General features: G+C 40.7%; 3 protein-coding genes and 1 long non-coding RNA gene across 5 annotated transcripts; all 4 read left to right on the top strand.

Annotated features, from left to right (window-relative positions):
* The first annotated feature begins 463 nt into the window (after nt 1–463).
* Nucleotides 464–3161, top strand: LOC112561819 (somatostatin receptor type 5-like). Its single transcript, XM_025234613.1, has 4 exons — nt 464–659; nt 1762–1914; nt 2129–2382; nt 2868–3161. The coding sequence occupies exons 1-4, from the start codon at nt 464–466 to the stop codon at nt 3147–3149; spliced, it is 885 nt and encodes a 294-aa protein (XP_025090398.1). The 3' UTR covers nt 3150–3161.
* Nucleotides 3162–3840: 679 nt separating this feature from the next.
* LOC112556371 (orexin receptor type 2-like) lies at nt 3841–4723 on the top strand. Its single transcript, XM_025225321.1, has 2 exons — nt 3841–4071; nt 4479–4723. The coding sequence occupies exons 1-2, from the start codon at nt 3878–3880 to the stop codon at nt 4660–4662; spliced, it is 378 nt and encodes a 125-aa protein (XP_025081106.1). The 5' UTR covers nt 3841–3877; the 3' UTR covers nt 4663–4723.
* A 4379-nt stretch (nt 4724–9102) lies between these two features.
* Nucleotides 9103–13146, top strand: LOC112569080. 2 transcript variants are annotated; one of them, XR_003100293.1, is made up of 7 exons: nt 9103–9224; nt 9741–9854; nt 10222–10355; nt 10929–11042; nt 11628–11753; nt 12096–12241; nt 12892–13146. It is a non-coding gene; the product is annotated as an uncharacterized LOC112569080 (long non-coding RNA). The 2 variants fall into 2 exon arrangements; XR_003100292.1 differs by having other exon boundaries at nt 12878–13144.
* Nucleotides 13147–15190: 2044 nt separating this feature from the next.
* Nucleotides 15191–20603, top strand: LOC112566353. The gene is made up of 8 exons (XM_025242504.1): nt 15191–15403; nt 15882–15998; nt 17390–17503; nt 17881–18012; nt 18231–18344; nt 18929–19054; nt 19518–19663; nt 20307–20603. The coding sequence occupies exons 1-7, from the start codon at nt 15304–15306 to the stop codon at nt 19652–19654; spliced, it is 840 nt and encodes a 279-aa protein (XP_025098289.1). The 5' UTR covers nt 15191–15303; the 3' UTR covers nt 19655–19663; nt 20307–20603.
* Nucleotides 20604–22868: the final 2265 nt, after the last annotated feature.

Consider the following 22868-nt stretch of genomic DNA (forward strand, 5'->3'; position numbering starts at 1 on the left):
TCCCACTCTCTACTATTCTAAAGTTTTCAGCTTAAAGTCACGCATACATTCGTGAAAACAACAGTCCACTTGGCTAGATTGCAGTGCGTGAAACGAACTTGCACAGGTAATTGAAAACATTTGTTGTCTTTGTCTTTGAAGAAGTTTTAAGTATTCTTGCACGAAAGAAGCAAGACAAACAAGTTTAGAAAGCATACCCGGAGGGAGTATTCAATCCTTTGAACATTGATTTCTTGTAAACGACCGCCGCTGCGAGAACGAGCCTGGTTCATGCTTTTAAGGATTTTTAAGGAATCGAGCAGCAAACGCCATTAACCGGCAGGAAGTAGGGTGTCTGAGAGTCTGCGTCCGAGGAGGGAGTGAAAGGAAAATCAGATTAATGTATTTACAGATGACACAGTCCGTTGACAGGACAGCATCATACATAAAGCAGACGACTTTGTCCACGGACTAGTCCAGAAGCATGGAGACCTTGGACATAGCGCAAGGGAACAACTCGGAGAATAGTCACGTGACAAGTATGGCCTGGTCGTTCACCAGACAACCCATCGTGACGGAAGTACCCTTCAACTACCTGGCAGATGATGCTGCCCTCTTGCGGTACACCGAGTTTCGGGTGGCTCTGTGGATTGACTACATCTACGTCCCTATCTGCGCAAGTAGGCACGAGTGATTTTTGTTATCGCTCCTTAATCTCATTGTAGATGAAAGTAGAGATTATAGACACAGATAATCGCACACAGTGGAGGAGCGCCGATAGGTCTCTCGTCTGTTGTGTGAAGCTTGAAGCAGTTCACAAGCAACTTTCTTTTGTTTTCTCTCTTGTGGTATATGGAAGAATGCAATTCCTTGATACCTAATTTAAGTCATTTAAAGAAAGAATAATGAAAAGGGTTAAAATTAACTTCTACGGGAATTAAAATTGTTGTCTCTTAATATTTACTTTCTTATTACACAGATAGTTCTGTCAGTAAGCTAATCTTAAGATTAATGACAGTTTGTTACAATTTCACTAGTTAGTATTTTTATTTAGTTATTTCATGGAGCTTTCTTAGTGTTAATGGAACGCTTATTAAATATATTTATACTTTCCAATATTTAATTAATCTTTATATTTTTTAATAAGTACCTAGCGTTTAATTTTAACTGTTGGCTCAGTTCTTCAATATCTCCGGTAATTTGTTTTCCGTAAACTATTTTTGCTCGTGTTGACAAACAGCGTGTTGTGGCGTCTGGCGCCGAAAACAATGAGATAGCCACCGAAATACACTTATACCGTCCTTCTTTTTGTCACATCTCTCTATGTGTGTGTGGGGGCGGGAGGAATGTGAAAGAATATTTGATGCTCTTTCTCTTTATTTTATGATTCTTTTCTTCGTTTTTGGTTCCCTAAAGACCTAGAAATTTTCGTGATGGGAATTTCTAGCAAAAAGAAGCACATTGGGATGAATAAACTGTTGGTACGTTCACATACAATCATCTTGATTTGCCGCTGGTCATCTAGCAAAGATTATAGACTTTTTAATCTTGTACAGATTATTTTATAGGCAAAGCGAAGTTAGTCCGCATCTCACATCGAGGCTCCGGTATTTCTATGCCGCCAGCATGGCGATCTGCTGCGTTCAAAAGTTTATGCCGCGCATGAAATGTTAAATTTACGTATATGAGGTTAAATAAATTCATGCTAAAACTTTTGTGATTTTAAAAAAGTTCATTAAGGATGTTTATACCAGTTTTTGTTTTGTTTTGTTTCGTGGACAGGCTTTGGCATTGCGGGTAATCTCTTGTCTATGCGCGTTCTCTTGCCTTCACGGATGTCCGAGTCATCGACTTGCGTCTACATGGCCGCCATGTCAGCAAGCGACATCATCATACAGATCTGCAACATTCTGTTTTTGGTCAGGAAGTTCGAAGGTTAGTTGTGTGGCTAGGAAATCGTCAACGGATGCATTATTAACTTTACCATCTCTCAAACTGCTACGATGTCGCCCAGGAATCAACAATACGTTGGCAGTGCTGCCATCTACATCTCTAACTTTTTGTTTACATGTAAAATTAATATTAGAAAGTAGTGAAGTCTAGGATTTTGAACGGTTGAAAATCAAAATGCTTACGTTTTTGGCTGTAGGTCACGAGGTCCTGACGACTGGTTCCTGCGGACTGATATACTTCCTCTTCTTCTTTTCCATCCATTCCAACGTCATCGTGATGGTCGTCATGACAGCAGAGCGCTACCTGGCTATCAGCCACCCGCTCCAGGCCGGCCAGTGGTTTTCAAAGAGAAAGGCGCAACTGGCAGTGGTGGTGACGTGGGTACTGGTCCTCATGATTGACCTGCACCACCTGATCATTCGAAGAATGGACTGGAACGATGCCTTACAGGTGATCTGCTCTGCCATGACTTTCCTTCTCTCGCCGTGATGGATGATTTGCCGATACTTTAACAATGAGATAGTGTAACTGCTGCATTTCAGTCACGAATCCAAAGTCGCAAAGACGAAAATCCCATTTTATGTGAAGTTTAAGGGCTCAATTCCCATATAAAAGTTTTTCTTGTAATGTATGTTTAAATTTAGTGTGCCTTATACGTATATCGTTGATGGGGATTTTAGGTTTCTTTTTAAATACTTTTTCAGTTTAGAAGGACCTTTAAAAAAGAGTGCTATGTCTGTCACTGGGGAAGCGTCTGTAAAACACTAAGGACGTATTTGTTATCCTGGGCGTCTGCAAAACACATAGGAAAACTTAAAAAAATTATTTATCTGTAATGTTTTTGCTAGTTATTGCTGCTGATTATACACCATTGAAGTACGAAGCTGAACAGAGTACAAATGAAGCATACATATATTTTGTCTTTTATTTGAAAGATGGAGGTGTGTGTACCTGTCGGGGCCACAAGCAAGTACTTTACAGAGAAGATCTGGCCGTGGCTGGACGGAGCCTTGTATTGTTACATTCCTTTCTTCAGCGTGTTGATCTTCAACATACTCATCGTCCATCAAATGAATGTCTCCAACAAGTTCCGCGAAAGCAACATCAGAGGAGGCAGGACGGAGACTGCGGATAAGCAAGTAAAGCCAACCACCGACATATTTTATGAACAATTTTTTAATCTGATACATTTATACAGATACGGTGTGAATGCGTGATATCTCGATGCAGGTATTACCTCCTGGTCTTCTAATTTCATTAATACGTGTACTTTCATAAGTCCGTGTATCCCTCAAAATATACTTATGATCTAATCCATATACACACACTCTTAAATGCACTTTCTAAATATTTGTACACTATAAAAATATGTACATTCTAACCAATGTTTTAGGCTATTGATATTTTATTTGGTCAGTCTGGTGGCTTATTTGACTGCTAGTGACTAAAACAATGAGGATCTGGGGGTCTGGGTTCATATTTCATACAGGACAAGCTACACTTCTGCAAATCGCAACATAACTTTAAATTTATTCAAAAACCAATCAAACAGTTCGCAGGTCCCCAGTGCTGGCCGCAAACCACGTGATCTCAGGAAGCAGAACTCACTAAATCACTCTCACGGAAGTTTGATGCTAGTCCAGATCTTCAACCCTTTTATGAGTAAACACTTATATACCTGTTCCATAACCATTTACAAGAGTATCTACCACCCCTTGGTTGATGAATTTAGAAAATAGTTGCGTCAACCCATACAAGGGAGATAAAGACTGCGGAAGAAAAGGGTTCGGCTTTGCCTTTAACGTGCCCTGCCCTACACACAGTGAACCACTTTCACTAACCCTATAATTCTGGGCTATGAAATCCTTTATCTTTAGATAAGTGAGCGGTGTGTGTATGTGTGTATATGTGTGTGTAGAGCGAGCAGAACCGGCAGATCACCATCATGCTGCTACTGGTGACGTGTACATTCCTGCTGTTGGTGGGCCCCATGGCCGTCATCATTGTGGTGGAGCGTGAGATTGCTGGCTGGATGCAGGCATCCAACTACAACCAGGCCCTCTTCCACCTTGTCAGAACCATCATCAACAACTTGAGCTACACCAACCACGCCATCAACTTCATACTCTACTCTCTTAGGTAACCTCAACGATTTTGAAGAGTTTTCATTGTTGAGGTAATCATGCCTGCTGTATGAGATGTCCAGAATGGGACATCTGCCTCTCCTGACTGATCACGAAATCAGTCCATGCTATCTTCCTTGCATTTCCCAAAACGGTCAGGTTGGAAACGAAAGGGGTAGGCTGTATCACGAGCGAAATATAGATACCTTTTGAATTTTGGGAAATGTCTTGCTTTGAACATTACCCTATCAATAAAATAAAAAAAAATATGTGCGCTCGTTTAAGTCAGAATTCCTCCAAGGATTTACACCATAGGGAATTACAAGGGGAAGGTCGACTCAATAAGTACCAAAAATAATTAAAAAAATAATGTAAATATGAAAATGTACTCCTGGTAATCACACTGGTCTTTGTATCTTTCAGCGGAAACCGGTTTCGCAGAGAATTCACGCTTATTTTTTGTCCGTGTTGCCTGAAAGATGAGAAGGCTAACAAACAACAGGAAAAGAAAGAAAAGACGACAACTTGGACCACCGAGTCCCCGGGGACTTGTATCACCGTCGTCTTGCCAGATTCTACGTCATCAGTGTACACAGTGAACGCGTGAACTTAAAGCACTGAACATGTCGCTCTCAGCATACAGAGCAACGTCCAGTGATCCTCGCTCACTCTCTGCCTCCCCTCTCCAGGCTACTCTCCATATCAGAGGGCAAAGATGAAGGCGAGATTATTGCATGCACACGCGCTAACACACACACAACACACACGGACACGAACGCGAGCATAAATATGTACATCCTCATAGAAACGCATGGAAACGTATATCGGACTTATTATCGGCCTATGCATGTGCATTATCTAATAATGAAGGTCTATTACAAAGTTAAAGAATTCGGAATATATGAGCTCAGTACCTCAGTCTCTTGTATCACCAGAAGGCAAACAGACAGTCTGTCATCGAGCAATAAATTTCTAAGGAAATGCGTCGCATACGCTTTCAATCAGATATTACCTCTACAATTGATTTGCATATAATATAATGTAATATACACTCATGTGAAGTCATTCATTTCGTCTACAAAAACCTCATAGACACTGTATTAACAATACCGAGCTCTCATAATATTGCTGCCAAAGTAAAGCTACTTTTATGAATTAAGGAAAAGAAACAATGGGAGTAAAATGAGATATGAATTGTCGTTGGGAATTATAAACTATTAATTAAATAACTTTAGAGGGAAGAATAAACTTTATAGAATAAGTACTAAAAGGAATTAGAGGCGGAATCAGTGTAGTTAGGTTTGCTTATTTTTCTCATTACAAGTTAAGAAGAAAAGCGGAAATAGACTACTGATAAATCAACACTTGTTTTAAAATAATCAACCATAGAAAAATTCCTTTATTAACGTTCAAAACTTAAAAGCGGAAACGTATGCAATCTCTGTCAGATTTTCTGAAAAAAAAACCTTTTCTAGTTGTCTTGGATACGAATTTTATATTTAACTTTTATCGGCATATCCGTACGCAGGAATCTTTTGTGTTTTGGTCTGTTTACACAAGTTATAGACAGGTAAGTTTTAGCAATAAAGTGTAGAGTTCTAAAACTTAATATTTCTGTGTATATGGATTATCGGTATGTAGCTTCGTTAACTTCGAAAAAAAAAAAAAAACATTGGAGAAGGGCGTTCTGCATACTTGGACTACTCAGAAACCAAACTATTCAATCTGTAAAATTCTTTGAATGCGATTTTCAACGATATATATGTAAGACGGTATCCACACCTTTATAAAACACAACAAATCTGACATTAAGCGATTACACACGTGTTAATATTTTCTAGCACGCAGAGCTCAATCTCTCATTTTCTCCATTACATGTGCGGAAACAGTAATGTGATCGTCCACACTAATAGACACATCACCTATGAGTTATGAAGTTTGACCAGTAGTAAGAAAAGAATCAAGTTTCATCACAAAAATTCTGACTGAACTATGGGAAGCTTCTTATATTCCACCTATAGTAATAAATATCAGAAGCTCCTCATATTACAGCTGTCAATCCATGTTATTTTAGAATGTTCGCGAAGTCAAATGAATGTGGAATATCTTATTTGACCCCAGGGCTTGGTTTCTCTCTTCTCTGTTCTTTGTTTACAATATTCAGAAGCAGGTTTGAAGCTGTCTATGCGCACATGCCGTGTGTATGGTTCGCAAAACGACAAGTTGTCTGCTGAGCTATCGCGACCAAAGGTTATCGCCCTCGTCATATAGAGTTATATCGGAGTTATATCAGAGTTATATCAGAGTTATATCAGAGTTTTATCAGAGTTATCGTGTTAATCGGAAGTAGCTTGACCACCATCGATGCCAGGGTTTGTTCAGCCAGCGACACTTGCCACTTACAAGTTAAACTCAACTAGATGTTAGGTATGGGTAGGGGCCGGGAATGTGTGGGGGATTGGGAATCTTACACAACTTGTCTACTTTACATAACCTACATACCTTACATATCAACATTCCTGCGTGTAACCCTTATACATCAAAACATGTGATATAGCTTGCATAACTAGCATAGATTGCATAGATTTTATAACTTACATACTTTACACCCCTTGCATTGCTTGCACAGCTCAGGGGCTTATGACGATACTTGCATTTAGAAGCGTTGTGTGTGTGTGCGTGTGTGTTTGGTGGGGGTGTGTGACTCCATGCTGACAGTGAACGACGTTCACACTCGCACATCCCGAAAAATTGCACGTACTCAGTGGAAGCAGCACAGTGTCTGGTGCTTTCCGTATTAAAAAACGAAGCAACAGCTAACAAGAAATAAAATTCACTGAAAATTGACTCACACGGTTGTTGAAATCATAATAAATTAAGTAATATTTAGATAAGATTAAGTTTATTATTATACTAATGATATTTAAGGTTTGCAAGTCGGTGTGCCAAAACAATCTCCTGTTTTCTTTGATTAACGGCTTTTTTTTTTGTAGTAAAGTTTCTCTTTCCTTTCTTTGGATCAAGGGCTAGATGTAAAAAAAACATAATTTAAAAAAAACAAACAGATTCTGTTACCCTAGATGTCTCATTTGTAATTTCTCTCTACCTTTTTATACTTTATGAAGAATCAAGCAATGAGCCGGGGGCGGGGGAGAGATATTCTTGCCTCAAAACTTTTCAGGCTGCCCCCTGACCCCTTGGCTGCCGTGATTCCTGTACCCCACTGTACCTGTAGTTTACACAATGAGACGTGGTGTGTAAGCTGATGTAGGACATGACTGGCACAGGAATTACGGTTACACAAGTTCATGACAACTGCATTAAAATAATATTCTTTCATCTTGGGGCCTTTTATTTGTGTGCGTGCGTGCTCTTAACAATCAAATGGTTGAAGCTAAAGGTGAAGCATACCTAGTCCTCAAATTCGCTTGGACCTAGAGAAACTGCCAGACCCTAATTATGTCTAACTATTTAAGGCTGCCCTGCACACCATCGACAGTGTCTCATCTAAATCTTGCTCCTGTTCACAGGCTTACAAAAGACAGAGGTCACAGGTAAGATTCTCGATCTTTGTGACTACATACGGGGTCCGAGGAGTGACGAGAAGAAGAACTTTAAAGCATTAAATATCGGAAGGTCAACTGCGATATCAGAAAAGGGATGAAGGCAGCCAGCAAACCTGGATACAAAACAGATGCCATGAGACAGAGGAAGGGATGGACTGGGGTGACAACAATGTGCTGCAGTTCTCACAAACGACATCGCCGCCAGAGTGAACGCATACGGAATGGAAATCAAACTAGTATCTCAATTGCTATTTTTTGCACTCTCCTGCTCTTATAACACTTCAGTGGCAAATTTCGGTCGAGAAGACGATTTTTAAAAAAAGCATCTATGAGCCATCCTCAACGTGAGGAATAAAGCAAAGTGTAGACGCGACACTATGTCCACTATCTTCCGTTAGTCGTCCTCGCTAGTCGTTGATTTTAACTGACATTCCAACATTCCAACATTTCATTCGAGACTCTTATCGGAGAGATTCGATCAGCCTGGTTCGTCTGTATCGCCATGAGGTCAAAAGGGATTACAAAAACTGCACGCATTGACCCCACATTTTCTATACGTTTTACAAACGGCTCGGCCACCTGTACCTACTTGTTTACTACAAGGACCCTCAGCTAGACAAACATTGTAGAATGTGATGCTAGTAACTTTTCCAGATAAAGAACATATACACTATTGTCAAACCTGATCAAACCTGATCAAAGGACTGAAGGCAGATGACTCAGGATAATTCGATCGAACCTTGTGATTGGGTGCGCGTGTGTTTGTGTGTGTGTGTGTGTGTGTGTGTGGTTTGAAAAAAAAAAAAAATAAATTTCTACATGAAAGATGGGACTCTCGTATTTCGTTATCTTGAGATCAATGCCGTGGCATTTTTAAACAGCCGTGTCCTGTCAAGTGAGTGCACCTGCCTGTGTGCACTGTAGTCTCAGCGCCTGTGCTACAGAAGCCAGTGGTAGTGAGCGTCACACTCACGATGACCACCTCTACGTTGTCTTCGCTGCTTGTGGGGCTGCTGGTCGTCGTTGTCGCTGTCGTTATGGCGTCGGTGATTCCAGTGGAGAAAAGTGCAGTGCGGGAGACTAGAGCAGGTACGTGACACGTGCAGTGATGACAGAACAGGTACAGTGAGCAGTTGGGCGATCTGAACGTTGGGCGACATGGAGGTATACACAACATGCAGAGAGAATGAATAAATGATGGGACACCTTGAAGAAGAGCGCCAATTAGTCTGTAGAATAGTATCCATGGATTTCGATTTTAAACTCCAACAGCCCCAAGCTCTTACGATAGAAATCTATCTTATTTCGAACAACAAAAATTTTGACACAAAATTAGTTTAACAGGAAAGCTATTTATTCTGACACCAATTTCCACAAAATACATTTCATTTTGCACATTACTCAGAATGAAACCAGTGTTTGCATCAAACAGTTTAAGGTTATGTGAGTTAAGTTATTAAACATTGTTCAAAATCGTCCTCAACAGCTGATTGCTATGTGGACGGAAGATCCATACCCGACGGCCACAACTTCACACGATTCATGATGGGACCTTGTATTGAGTTCAAATGTAATGCTGGCGAAATCTTCCCTTTGAAGAGCGGTGAGTTGCTTAGGTGTAACAGAATGCACTACCGGTAAGTTGTTCAGTTGTTCACAAGACTGCTAATGTTACTCTCAGACTTATGTATGACGAGTGAGTGCAGCTCGATGGAGATCGTTCACTGCGGTGAAAGAAGTCGGTCAAGAGTCGATGAAAAAATATCCTGCAACTGCGTCACAAAAATGTATTCGTATAATTACAAGAGTAAATCTTTCCTAGTGCATCGGAACCAGCGGGTATAAGGAAGAAGGGAGATAATCGAACACTGCGAACAGTAGTAATATAAGGGAGACAACTGTTGGGTGATGCATAAGAAGGCGACGATAACATGGTAGCGGAGAGTGCGGAAGGAGTGTGGGAAAGAGAAATATCAAGGGGTGGGTGAGAATTAAATCAAGAGAAGCAGAGAGCGAGCGTGTATGTGTAAGAGAGAGAACGAACCTGATATATTAAATACGAATTTTAATTGCACATCATTCAGTTACAAGCTAATTATCATTCATTGCTTTGTGACAGGCTGTTACAGGAACGGCCAATGTTATCCTATAGGAGACAAATACTCATTGGGCTGTCTCGAGCGCAAGTGTACTACCATCAACATCTGGGCTGACTATAGGCTCACCAAGGAAGGTTTGTACTTTATATTAACCTCCACATTGCCTCATACTAGCAGCAGTTATAATCAAGCCTGATAAACACAAAGACCGTAGTTTTTATATATTTAGTAAATATTGAGAAAGGAACAAACCCCAGTGAGCTTCTGACGGAGGGAAGTTTGACCTGCTATGATGCTGATCCGTCTTTCTATCTGTCGAGGACGAAAATCTGGCTATAAGGCGAATTAGTACACGAAGACAGCTGCAGGCAAACACGTCTTTTAGGCAAGCAGGCAGACAGACTGACGGACGGAGGGACGGACGGACAGACAGATGGACAGACAGACCGAACAGGTCTGACGTCTTGCGCCGAAGTCTCCTAATGTATTATTCATCCATAGGTTGTCTTGCACCCGACGGCCTGACGTGCATTGACGTTGGCGCCACGTGGACAAGGAATGCATCACGTACCGCTGTAACAGCATCGTGCACTCCGAGTTCTCCATCTCCTACGACATAGACCTGGTTGCGTGGGGTGAGTTCCGTCCATTGCTAGATACAGACTGAGGCAAGTTTATACCAGATGGTGTGATAAACGTGTGTTTGATGTCCTATCACACTGATGTGTGTGGGACTGGGAGGATATGCCCCGTCCCCAGACACCAACTCCAAAGACATTTTGGGTAAGTGGTTAGTCTACTACCGCATGGATCTTGTGATGGGAGGTATGTGCGCTCTCCTTGAACCATTAGGACCAGATCACTTGAAATAGAAGTTATCTCTTCTACCACATGAACTATGTCGCTTGATGTGAACGCTTCGTTATGTTGGCTATTACTGATGATGCCTGTGTGTAGCCTTTATACGTGGTAGGTGAGCTGAAGTGTGACCTCACTTGTGTGATTTATTTTACACGAGACATGTCTGGAGTAGTAATTACAAATAATGAACACTTCACTTCATCTGTAACTCCTTGAAATAATATATAGAAACAAAGGAATCCATGTTAATCCAGTGAAGACCCAGCTTAACCCACAAACCTCGCTTTAGATTGGAGTATCACAGTAACTGTCTTTTCATGACGTCATTCTGTTCTACGTGACCTCAGGATGTAAGGTGGGCAACGAGTGCGTGGCAGAGAACCACGTCATCACTGAGGATTGTCACGTGAAGCAATGTCAACGACACTTATCCGCCATAGGTTTCTACACTGTGAAGTTGGGTATGTCAGCTGTTATTTCTTGTTGCGTCTTTTTTTTTTTTTCTCCCCCGTCTCCTCTCGTCGGTCGAAACATCGTTGTGCATTGTTGTTGATATCCCTTATGTGACTCGACAGTAACTACCAACGGTTTATGGAGAGTAAAGCCGACACCTGGCTCGCTCCTTATTTATCTATGTCTTCTCTATGTAGCAGATAGATACATCGCAATTTTTTCTAAGTAGTAGTTTTAATTTCAGCCACCGGCAACATCTTGCAACGAAGGCAATAAACATCACAAACAAACATATTGCGGAACAGCATACATCTGCCTAAACACACTAAATGGCCAAGCGACAGTCGAAACGGTTTCAAAAAAATTTAGTGGGAATCGGACAAGGGTGTGAATTTTAAATTTTAATATCTTCTAGCAGACGTCCACCAGAAACGTGCACACATGACCACACACTGATTCATTTATGAGATAACTAATTTCATCATAGTTGTGCACCTGAAAACCATTAGTATAATAATGATTCAAGCAGTGTGTGCCAGGCAATAGCAATCATTTTCAATTAAAATTTTGTTGTTGTTGATCGCTTTGGGCAGGTTGTCCTCTCAAAGGAGAGTGTCTGGAAATCGGGCAGTCTAAGACCAAAGACTGCACCACCATGACCTGCCAGAGGGAGGTTATTGCAGGCATCCACTACCTGTCCATCAAACCCACCAAGATCCGTAAGCCATTTCTGTCTGAAACGTTGCATGGCATGAGGGTCAGAGGTCAGCCGCCTCACATGAGTGTTGCGTTTAAGCTCTAGTCTGCCCGTCTCGAGAACAAAAATTATCTAAGAGTTATTGATAAATTTATCCTCAAATTTAACATCTTATTTGCAAAAATATTTCGATCATAAGCGATTTCTTTTTCATTCTGACGTAGATTTTAATGTTCATGGTTTTGGGTTAATTCTCTGAATATTAGCTTTATATCGCAAAAGTCTTGTAAATTTTTATGAAACGGACTGTCTTCCTGCTTTTGTTTTGATTAATGCCATCGTTCACAGACTTTTCAATCTGCAGAATGCCAGGACGCTGACAAGAGGTGTCACGAAGGTGGGTCTTACTTCCCTTTAGCAGTCAGAGGCAGGCGCCTGAACTGCACGTGCATTGTTCACGAGGGTAACATAGGTGCATCCTACACCTGTCCGCCACAGTAGGATCTGTTTGTGAGTATTGCTCTCGCCTGGGTTTAATTTAATTCAGCCTATAGTCTGGTTGGGTTCATTTCAATTAGCTCTTCATGGTATGATTTTTTTTTCAACTTTTGATCTGTAGCCTCAGTTATAAAGAATCAAGCTTACACAGATAAAATGCTCAAACTCTTTGGTAGGATGATGCTACCACCTCTACACTGTCCCTTCCAACTATCGTGTGTTTCCTTTCTGTCCCATCATCTTATCCCCCTAATCCTATACCTTTCTCTCCCTGCACCCCCCATGGTCTTACTCGGCGACTCCCTCCCGCTCTTCTTCACTCGGAAAGTAGCTTTCGTCTGTATCTGTTGCCTCCATGCTTGTGCATGCGTGCGTACCACATTCCATACTATCATATATAGTATTAAATGTTATAGAAATGTAATCTTGGACTGTGGTTATGAACTAGGATTTCCTCTACTTTCGTTAATTACCTCCAGTCTGCAGACCTAGACAGCCTCTATAGCAAATGTTTTGGATCACACATAAGACGGGGATCTCTACACTTTTAACCTGTTTCGTAGTAATAGAAACATACAATGCCGGTTCACTTTCGTATCCAGGTTATCATTGCTTTGGTTAATGGTTACATTAATATTGTCTTGACAGATGTCCATGTGCAGGCTGCATCTGCAATGCTGGAATGACAGGAAGGATAGCTGTTGGTAAACTTCCAAACAGAATCTATGCCTTATGGTGGCGAAGACAAAACTGAAATTCGACAGTCGTGGCCAGGCACTGAGTTTAACATGAACATAGACGCCAGTTGTCCACATTGATTTTATGCGAAAAAGAGAAAAAAAAACTTGTTTCCTTCCTTGTTTTAATCTCTAACGTATCATAAACCACATTGCCTAATAAAATACACTATCAGAAGATGGATTTAATTGATGTTGAATGATTCTGCCTCACTCTCTACCCTCCTTTACCTCTCATATCACTCTCACTATCACTCTCTTCACTTTCCACCTCCCTCATCTTCCTGCATGTTCTGCTCATCTTCCTGTCTTCAGCTATATCATTTTTGCATATGAAAACTCCATGCTGAGGGAACATCTTGTGTAAATAAGTTACTTTTCTTAAGCGATTCGGTCAGCGTGGTTTTTCTGCATCACTAAGAAGTTAAAAGCGATAACAAAAGGAATTACATGAACTGTACACATTGACTTATCCGTTTTGCAACGGTCGTTTCTGTTTGGCCATCAATACCTACTTTCCTATTACAATGACCCCCATAACTATGCACACATTTTCAAAAGTGATGGTAAAAAGGCGAACTTTTCCATATAAAGAATATACAGAATTGTCAAACTTACACCGAAGCGAATGAAGCCAGATGACTCACGATAATGCAAAGCTTTTATTAAAGTAGGTCCTTCCACACAGGCCTTCACTAGGTGGAAAATGGACGATTTATTTTATTTAACTACTAGAACGAGGCAGATGTATACAAAGCTTCCGGTTTAGTCACATTCGTTGTTTAGGCTCGCCGAGACTAACAGCCGAGAACTTAGCAAGAGGTTAAGCGTTGGTCTCGGTCTCAGACAGCAATCCATCTCTACACGTTGATGGTTGAGTCCATATTTGTGTTTCTATTCACAATATCACATGGATATTGATGCATAAATATAATGTATTGAATCATCGAAGATTGGCGGAAATTACTATATAAGTAGAATTTAACAAGTCTATATCTGAATAAAAGAAGATGCCAAATATTTGTCAACTTTAATGTGAAGTAACACAAACATGTGCAAAATACCACGTGGGTCACTCGGTGAGAGTGAAAGAAGATTTTCTGCTGAATCCGGTGGTGTATGACATAGCAGTGTCAACTTTATCATGGCCTCCGCTTGGCGGGCAAAGACACCGACCATTATTCCAACCTGGCAACAAGTAATGGGACGGCATATACACAAGTACTTATGTATTCAGTAAATATTGATTTAAACACTTACTTGACGCCTGCTTGTGTTAATGTGATTTATTTTGTGACATTTATACCAGTCATGGCGCAGCTGGGGCTAAACCTGCTTCATGATCAGCTCCACAGTGTACAGTTTTATAACCTGGACAGAATGTTGCAGTTTATGATGACACTTTTTATGTTCGAACTCTTTGTGACATAAGGAATGAACTCAAATCCCATTTTTGAAGAAAATTGCTTTAGAAAATAGTGCACAAACTTGGCCTTCCAAACGTGATAAAGACTAAGTCGAACAGATATTTGTATTTGTATGGGATTAATCTGGAAAGTAGTTGAGCAACACAAGCTTCACCAAAATATCAAAATTACAAAACTAAATATGAAGTATAAAGTTTTTTATGTCCCAGTGTGGTACCTGAGTTGTGGGAATATTTTGGTTTCGTACATTTACGTATTCCAAAACAGATTTTGATTTTTTTTTTCTTAGTTTTTTCTTTGGTTTTTTTTTTGGTTTTTTTTTTTGGTTTACTTTTTTTTTTTTTTTTGGAAAAATGAAAAAATTTAGGTGTATTAACATTTTTTTACTTGGAATAGGACTTGTGTGTGTTATTTCTCTCATCACCATGAAGTAAAAGTAAATTAGTATTTGAAATGGTATACATGAAATGTAATTGCTTCATGCAAAAATACTAAATGCGAAGCTTGTTTTATGCAAAAATAGTTTTTGAGTCACTTGAGAAGAAAGTCAGTGTTGGTAACTTCTCAAGCATACTACATATGAGAGCTTCAAACAATGTCCAAAATAAAGTAGTTATAACGGTGACGCAACGGCAACTAATTAAAGCTCTAAGACACTGGATGCAAGGGGAAGACAAGCGGGTTGTCAGAGAAACGCACAGCTACATTGTTGATCAACTTACAAACATGTTGCGAGTGAAACACGAACACAAACTTCTACATGAAACATCTGACTGGGATTTCTTCATCGTTAGATAACTGCCGTGGTGTTATCAAACAGTTCTGTGTCTACACCTTCATACAAGGGGAGGGCACCGGCCTGTGTGCACTGCTGTCTCCTTGTACAGGTAGTGCGGCGTCACCACTCACGATGACCACCTCTACGTCATCTTCGCTGCTTGTGGGGCTGCTGGTCGTCGCTGTTGCTGTCGTTATGGCGTCGGCGATTCCAGTGCAGGACGCTATAGGAGGTACGTGAAATGTGCGGTGATGACAGAACAGGTACAGTGAGCAGTTGGGCGATCTGAACGTTGGGCGACGTGGATGAATGCACAACATGCAAGTGGAATGATTAAATGATGGGGAGATAATCCTATGTATTTTTAGGACACCTTGAGCTGCTGTTTGTAGAATAGAATCCATGGATTTGGATTTGGATTTTAAGCTGCAGCGGCAGCCTAAAACCGTTACGATAGAAATCAAAACCAAAGCAAAAATCTTATTTATTTTGTTCGAAACACTGTTTACTCTTACACAAAACTAGTTTTAAAGGAAAGCTTTCTTATTTTGACAGAAAGTTACTTTTTTGATACAATTTGCACAAGAGCTGCTTTATCTTGCAAATTTTTCAGAATGAAATTAGTGAAAATGTGCATCAAAACAGATATTCTATGCATCAGTTTCAGGTTATATGAGTTCAGTTATTAAACATTGTTTAAAATCCAACAGATTTTTGTAATGTGGAGGGAAGGTCCATACCCGACGGCACCAACTTCACACAAACCAGGACGGGACCTTGCATTTTGTTCTTATGTAGTGGTGGCAAAGTTCTCCGTCTGAAGAGCGGTGAGTTGTTAAAATGTAACAGAAAGCGGTTAAAAGTGAGTTGAGATGCTAAGCGGTGAAAGCATGAAGGGAGATAATAAACGGCTTCTAACAGTATATAAGGGAGACAATTACTGACTACTTCGAAAGAAACCAATGATAAAGCAAATTAAGTTGATGGAACTTTTCATGCAGATATCGGAAAGCCGGGGAAATCGAGTCCATGGCTTTTACAAAGTTCTTTATCAAACCTAGATGTGAAAGGTCAGCAGCAGGATTTTGTGAGCCTCGACTAGAGCTGTGTGTTAGGTATTGTCTCCAGCTGCTACATTTTGTCTGCGAGTCCATTCCAAATAGTGCAATTCCCTTACTTGGCTATCCCCATCACATAAGGAACACATATACTTTGTATATCACTGCTGCAATCCCGTTAAAAGAGAAACAATCTTCAAATCAACACAAAGATGCCAGATGCACTTGCATCAATGGAATTCATTAGCTGCTTTAATATCATAAGTCTCTTTCATGTGAACTGCATGCACCACTGGAATAGATAGAAGGTGTCCATTGTTCAAAAGAACAGCATTAAGATTCAGTTTCAAAGAGTCTACAAATAGTCTTCATTCTTGTTGGTCATGAGTGATTTCTAAGGCATTCATGAGGCCCTCAATACCTGAACAGAATACCAGATTTCATTTGTTTCCAACAACAAGACTCGTTATCCGCCGGAAAGAGGAGAAAGAGGAGAAAGAGGAGAAAGAGGAGAAAGCCTGCAGAAGTAGCGAGTCATGTGTGTGGCTGCTTGACTCTCTTCACAGATGATATTCTATTTTCACTTGAGAAGTGATACTTTTTTTCTGGTTGGCAAATGTCACTTCCCCACAAATATAGTTGTCCACGGTATTAACTCACTTTCGAGGCATTAGCGCTATGTATTGTAACTAAATAGATCAGTTTTATGTAACAGTAGCTTAAACTGTAACCCATGGTCTAAATATTTTAAATGCTCAACCCCTCTGACTGGGTATAGAACACCGCCTTATCTACATGCAATCTACAGTATGAAAGAGCTGAAGAAATTGGTGGGAGACAGAGAAAGACGGAGAACGAAGAGGCGCTGTTGAGCCTTCTTGACAACAGCTTTAGTCTCCTGTCGAAGATAGTGCCCAGGTATTAAAAAGCAGGAACAATATCCACCTCCTTGCCGTGGGTGACACTTACTGACTTATTGGAGAATTTTGAGAGAAATTTAATATCACCTCTTTCGTCTTACTCACATAGATGGATAAAGAACGAGGGATTAAAAGAAAGTAGCACAGAGTGAGAGAGAAAGAACGGACTGGGTATGTGAAAGATGAATGTAAATCGTACAGCATATAACAAGCTAATTATCATTCCTTGCTTTGTGACAGGCTGTTTCAAGGATGGCGAATGTCATCCTCTAGGAGACAGATACACGCAAAGCTGTATCGAGCAAGTGTGCGTTTCCACCAAAGACAGCACCTTCTATAAGATCGCTAAAGAAGGTTTGTACTTCACCTCCTCATGACCTCATACTACTGCGCCAGATATTAGCAAAAATTCTATGTATTTAATTAAGCGAACTTCTGATAGAGAGAAGTTTGACCTGCTATGATGGGGATCCTAGCTTTCAGGAGCCAAAATCTGGCTCTGAGGCGCCTTAGTACACACAATAGGACATGAAGACACCTACAGGCAAACACGTCCCTGAGACAGACAGACAGACAGACAGACAGACAGACAGACAGACAGACAGACAGACAGACAGACAGACAGACAGACAGACAGACAGACAGACAGACAGACAGACAGACAGACAGACAGACAGCATGTCTGACCTCTTGACGCCAAAGTCTCATCAGAAGTCTTGTCCAATCCACAGGTTGTCTTGCCAAAGACAACACGTGCGTCGACGTCAACAGCAGGTGGACAAGCGGATGCAACACGTACCTCTGTAGCCGCACACTGTTCTCCAGGTCAATGTACTCCTACCGCTTGGAAGTGGCTAGTTGGGGTTAGTGAGTTCCGTCCATTACCACATGAACACTTCACAACAAAGAATTAACATTTCCCTTCATCTGTAACTCCTTGAAGCAGTGTATAGTAACAAAGGAATTCATGTTAATCCAGTGAAGACCCTTTTAACCCACACACCTTGCTTTAGATTGGAGCATCACACAACACACAGTAACTGTCATTTCATGACGTCATTCTGTCCGTACATGACCTCAGGATGTCAGCTGGATGACGAGTGCGTGCCAGAGAACCACATCATCACTGAGGGATGTCACGTGAAGCAATGTCAAAAACGCGAATCCCTCATAGGTTTCAGGACTCTGAGGATGGGTATGTCGGCTGCTATGTCTTCTTTCTTTTTTTCTTCCCTGTCTCCTCTCGTCAGTCGAAACGTCGTTGTGAGGAGTGTGACTGACATTAGACTCTTGTGCTTGTTCCTTCTGTCTATCGACAGTAACTGGCAACGGTTTATGGTGAGTAAAGCCACCACGTGCCTCGCTCCTTATCTAGTTATTCATGTCTTCTATGCGTGAAAAATCAGGTACATCGTAATTTCTACTGTGTAGCATACTTCAACGACCGACAAAATCTTGCCATGGAGGCAATAAACATCATAAATAAACGTGTTCCACAACAACGTACATCTACCAAAACACACCCAATGACCGAGCCACAGTCGAGACGCTTCTGACATATTTGTTATTAACGGACAAATAGCTTCATTATATTTCAATCGCCTTCCGCCACAGATAAATAAACATGGCGAAATACCGATTTATTCATGACATCTTTAATTTCATTATGATTGTGAACCTGTTGACCACTAGCATCAGATTAACTCAAGCAATATGTGCCAGGCGGTTGTAATCATTTTCAGTTCCATACATATATAGTTTTTGGATCGCTCTGCTTAGGTTGTCCTTTCCAAGGAGAGTGTCTGGCAGTTGGAGAGCTTAAGACCAAAGACTGCACCACCCTGACCTGCGATAGGGAGGACAATAAAGGCCTCCACTACCTGACAATAAGAACCACCAAGCTGCGTAAGAGATTTTTGTCTAATAAACTCTATAGAATGCGGGTCAGAGGTCAGCCACCTCCACGATTCTTAAGGTCAAGCTCTAGTCGGGCCGACTAGATAAAAAAAATTATTTCATCTGAGTAGTTAAATTTCGTTCCAAAGTAATTTTTTTCAGTCTGACTTAAATGTATTATATTTACTGTTCTGGCTCAGTTCTCTGGAATTTTCATCAAATACAGTTAAACTATGCGTGCGAGCGAAAATATGTGCGTGTGTTTGCATCCTTTTGAACATGCATTCACGGCTTACATCTGTGGTCAATTGTTTGTTTACACGGCATCGTCTTCCTTCCACTGTACTCAGTGTAGTGCGATCTTAAAGTTAGCTTCGTGTATCAAACCGCCGGTAATTTTTATAAAACAAGCCGTCCTCTACCTGCTTTTGTGTTGATTTATGCCATCGTTCACAGACTTTTCAATCTGTAGGATGTCAGGATGCTGACAAAAAGTGTCACGACAGTGGGTCCTACTTCCCTTTAGAAACCGAGGGCATGCGTCTGAACTGCACGTGCTTTGTTCACGATGGTAACCTGGGCGCATCCTACTCCTGTCCGCCACAGTAGGATCCGTTTGTGAGTATTTCTCTCGCCCGGGTTTAATTTGTTGAAGCCTAGAGTGGTTGGATTCATTTCCATTAGCTCTTCATGTACTGATTTCTTTTCCAGCTTTTGATCTGTAGCACGTGCATTTTTCACGAGGGTTACCTGGGTCTGGAATCAGTATTAAATAATATACAAAGGAATTCTTGGACTGCAATTATAAACATGAGTTTTCTTTTTATTTGGTCAGCACCTCCAATCTACAGACATAGAAATCCTCTAAAGGAAATGTTTTGGATCACACAAAAAACCGGATTCTGTAGAATTTGAGCCTGTTTCGTAGGTATATTCCTGTTTCAGTTACAGGACACCGTAAAGTTTCAGGTCTATAATTAGTTATGAGGGTATTATTACGACTGCGACCATAGTTAATCTCATGGTAATTGAAAGTCGCAAAAGTATAAATGGATATATATCCTGTAAAATCTGGCTTTCTCTTGAAGAAAACGGGGACGCTGTTAAATATTATTAAGCGGCAGTGGATGCTGTTTGCTTTCGTATCCAGGTTACTATAGAAAGTGGTATTTAATTTTCTACTGCGTGCAAAATTATTAAATAATATAAATTGTTTTGCATACCATTAACACTGTCATGACAATTTTTTGTCAATTTGCAGGCTGCATTTACAATGCTGGAATGCCAGGAAGGATAACTGTTGGACAACTTACAACCAGTTCTCCTAACAGGAGTGATTTCCCTTGAAACGACACTTTATTGTGGCGAAGACAACATTGACACTCGACAGTCGTGGCCAGGCACCGAGTTTAATATGAGCGTGGACGCTGTTTGTCCACATTGATTTTATGCACATGTTTTAGGCAGAAAATTGCAAAAAAATTGTTTGTTTCTTTTCTTCGTTTTAATGTGTAACGTATTATAAATCATATTGTCTAATAAAAATGTCTTATCAGCAGTCAGCGTCAATTGATGTGTAATGACTCTGCCTCCCTCTCTACCCCTTCCCCACTCTTTTTTCTGTCCTTCCCTCTATCTTTCTCTCACTCACTCCCCTCTTTCCCTAATCTTTTTGAATGATTTTTCGTTTGTGTTCCTGCTTTTATTGCACCACTTTTCGTTTTCTGCTTTTGTTTACTGCGCTTTTCGTGGTTGGGGACAGGCGTGTGTAAATTAGTTACTTTTCTTATTAATATAATTTTTATGGTGCGGAGGCAACTTTATAAAACATCTCTGGTGCTCATCTACTGTCCCTGCTGCCTTACAGCTTCCATCCCTCTATGGCATGGGGGAGGGGGAAACCTTTTACCTCCAAGGTCCGTTTTAATATTTATAGCATCATCGGCTGGACATACAGAATTATCTAATTAAATAATTAGCCTTTTACGTTTAGCAAAGCCGTAATTTCGCCAGTTTTTATTTAACCCTTTTGCCAAATACACAAGAAATGGTTTATTAGCCAAGGGATATTGCACTAAGAGTCTGAATTGACGATAGTTGCCACTTTATCCACAAATACCGGTCACACTGCTCGCACTGTTGTTCAGATACACAGTAAACATTTAGTCGTATAAAACAGCGGGCACAGAGCAAAAGAAAGAATATCACGGATGTCGTGTCGCAATGTTTCCGGCGCCATCTTAGATCGATATCAATTAAAGTTGATTAATTTAAAACACGATATTACACACTGATTGACATGGACGAACGCAACATAACTAAAGCAGCACAAATGCACCGATACAATAGTGTCAAGGCCTTCAACTGCTCCTCAGCCTTTACAGATAATTCTTTCACGTACGAGAGGTGCAGATATTAAACTCTCAGTCAAGAACCACAAAGTCAGAATTCATCTAGGAAACAAGCAGATCAACATGTAACTGAAAATAGTTCTTGTCTAGAGAGCAGATCACCGTAGAGCTAATGCTGAAGGTGAAAAAGTAATGGCTGACATTGGAAACTTGTGGAAGAATAGTCGAAGAATAAAACTGCATGATTTCTACAGTTGCTCACAAATACACAGCAGAAATTAAAACTCAGTCAATGACAAATACAAAGACACAAACGTCAAAGCAATCGAAATTACATTGAAGTATAATAAGAAACTGTTGTCAGGTGCTGTCATACCAGTTTTTTGACCTGAGTTCGCGAGAAAGAGGAAGGGAATGACTGGGAAGACAACAGCAAGGCCTTTCAATCACTCAAAACCTCACTTATGAAGGTCAGCAATAAACCCAAAAATCATCAAAGTCTGCACTGGTAACTTTCTTGCAGAAAATAGGGCTGTGGTACACCGATGGATCGAATACTGCTTGGACATTTACAACTTTCTGCTGGCAGGGAACCTGAACATCCTGCTAAACGACATGGGTACCGACGGGAAGAGGTCGAATGGGCTTTAAGTAGTCTTTAGGGATGGATACAGTATGTTGAGGTGAAGAGAAAGTGAAGGTACTCACTGCCCTGTGTGGGGAATCTGGAATACCAAGTAATGGCTGCAAGACACGCCTAGTTAGTAATTCATCCAAAGTTATGTTCAACGTCGTCCAGAGTCGGCTGTAACGATGGCGGGGAACTCAGGATGCAAAAGCACAGTTAAACAGATCTTCAACAGAGCCATACTGATAGAAAAACATCATCAACATGAGTTGCAGGCTCTACAAACAAGGTCGGCGCCAATGTTAGAGCAGACGGAATGGAAATTAACTCAGACAAGAGCAAAGTAATGGTGAACACTATCGGGAAACGTGGAGGTTCATATGAACGGTGTACAAGAGGTTCAGAGATTAAAGCACCTGTGGTGACCCTCTCTATGGCCAGTAGGTGCACGATTGAAGTTTGACATAGAAACACAGCAGCGATGGTGAGACTGAATAAAATCTGGTTCAGGAAACTGCTCCAGGTCTCTCACAAGGAGTATCTATCTGTCTGCTAGGATTATTCCAGCTGAGGTGGCCTAGTCTGACCACAGACTCATGCCAGCGACACCGACGACAAGAGAGTGGGTAAGTTTGAGGAATTAATGATTGTATGCATCATTCAGTTAATGTGTAAAACGAAATCGTGAGTTTGACTGGCAAATTCTGTCTAGATGATGTTTTGCTAAATCAGTTACTATCAGCTGAGTTTTCTGTAAAAAGAAGCAGCTTTCAGTGAACAGTGAAGTACGTGCATACAATGTCTGTAGATTATCATGCTTTCGTGTCTTATTTCATCGACAATT

Source organism: Pomacea canaliculata, linkage group LG1, assembly GCF_003073045.1.
Source record: "Pomacea canaliculata isolate SZHN2017 linkage group LG1, ASM307304v1, whole genome shotgun sequence".
Taxonomy (NCBI): Eukaryota; Metazoa; Mollusca; class Gastropoda; order Architaenioglossa; family Ampullariidae; genus Pomacea; species Pomacea canaliculata.

Coding starts and splice junctions, on each gene's coding strand:
- LOC112566353 (XM_025242504.1), top strand. CDS start 15,304: ATGACCACCTCTACGTCATCTTCGCTGCTTGTGGGGCTGCTGGTCGTC. Junction 15,404..15,881: donor AGTGCAGGACGCTATAGGAG/GTACGTGAAATG, acceptor AAAATCCAACAG/ATTTTTGTAATGTGGAGGGA. Junction 17,504..17,880: donor CTATAAGATCGCTAAAGAAG/GTTTGTACTTCA, acceptor TCCAATCCACAG/GTTGTCTTGCCAAAGACAAC.
- LOC112556371 (XM_025225321.1), top strand. CDS start 3,878: ATGCTGCTACTGGTGACGTGTACATTCCTGCTGTTGGTGGGCCCCATG. Junction 4,072..4,478: donor TTCATACTCTACTCTCTTAG/GTAACCTCAACG, acceptor TGTATCTTTCAG/CGGAAACCGGTTTCGCAGAG.
- LOC112561819 (XM_025234613.1), top strand. CDS start 464: ATGGAGACCTTGGACATAGCGCAAGGGAACAACTCGGAGAATAGTCAC. Junction 660..1,761: donor CTACGTCCCTATCTGCGCAA/GTAGGCACGAGT, acceptor TTTCGTGGACAG/GCTTTGGCATTGCGGGTAAT. Junction 1,915..2,128: donor TTTGGTCAGGAAGTTCGAAG/GTTAGTTGTGTG, acceptor TTTTGGCTGTAG/GTCACGAGGTCCTGACGACT.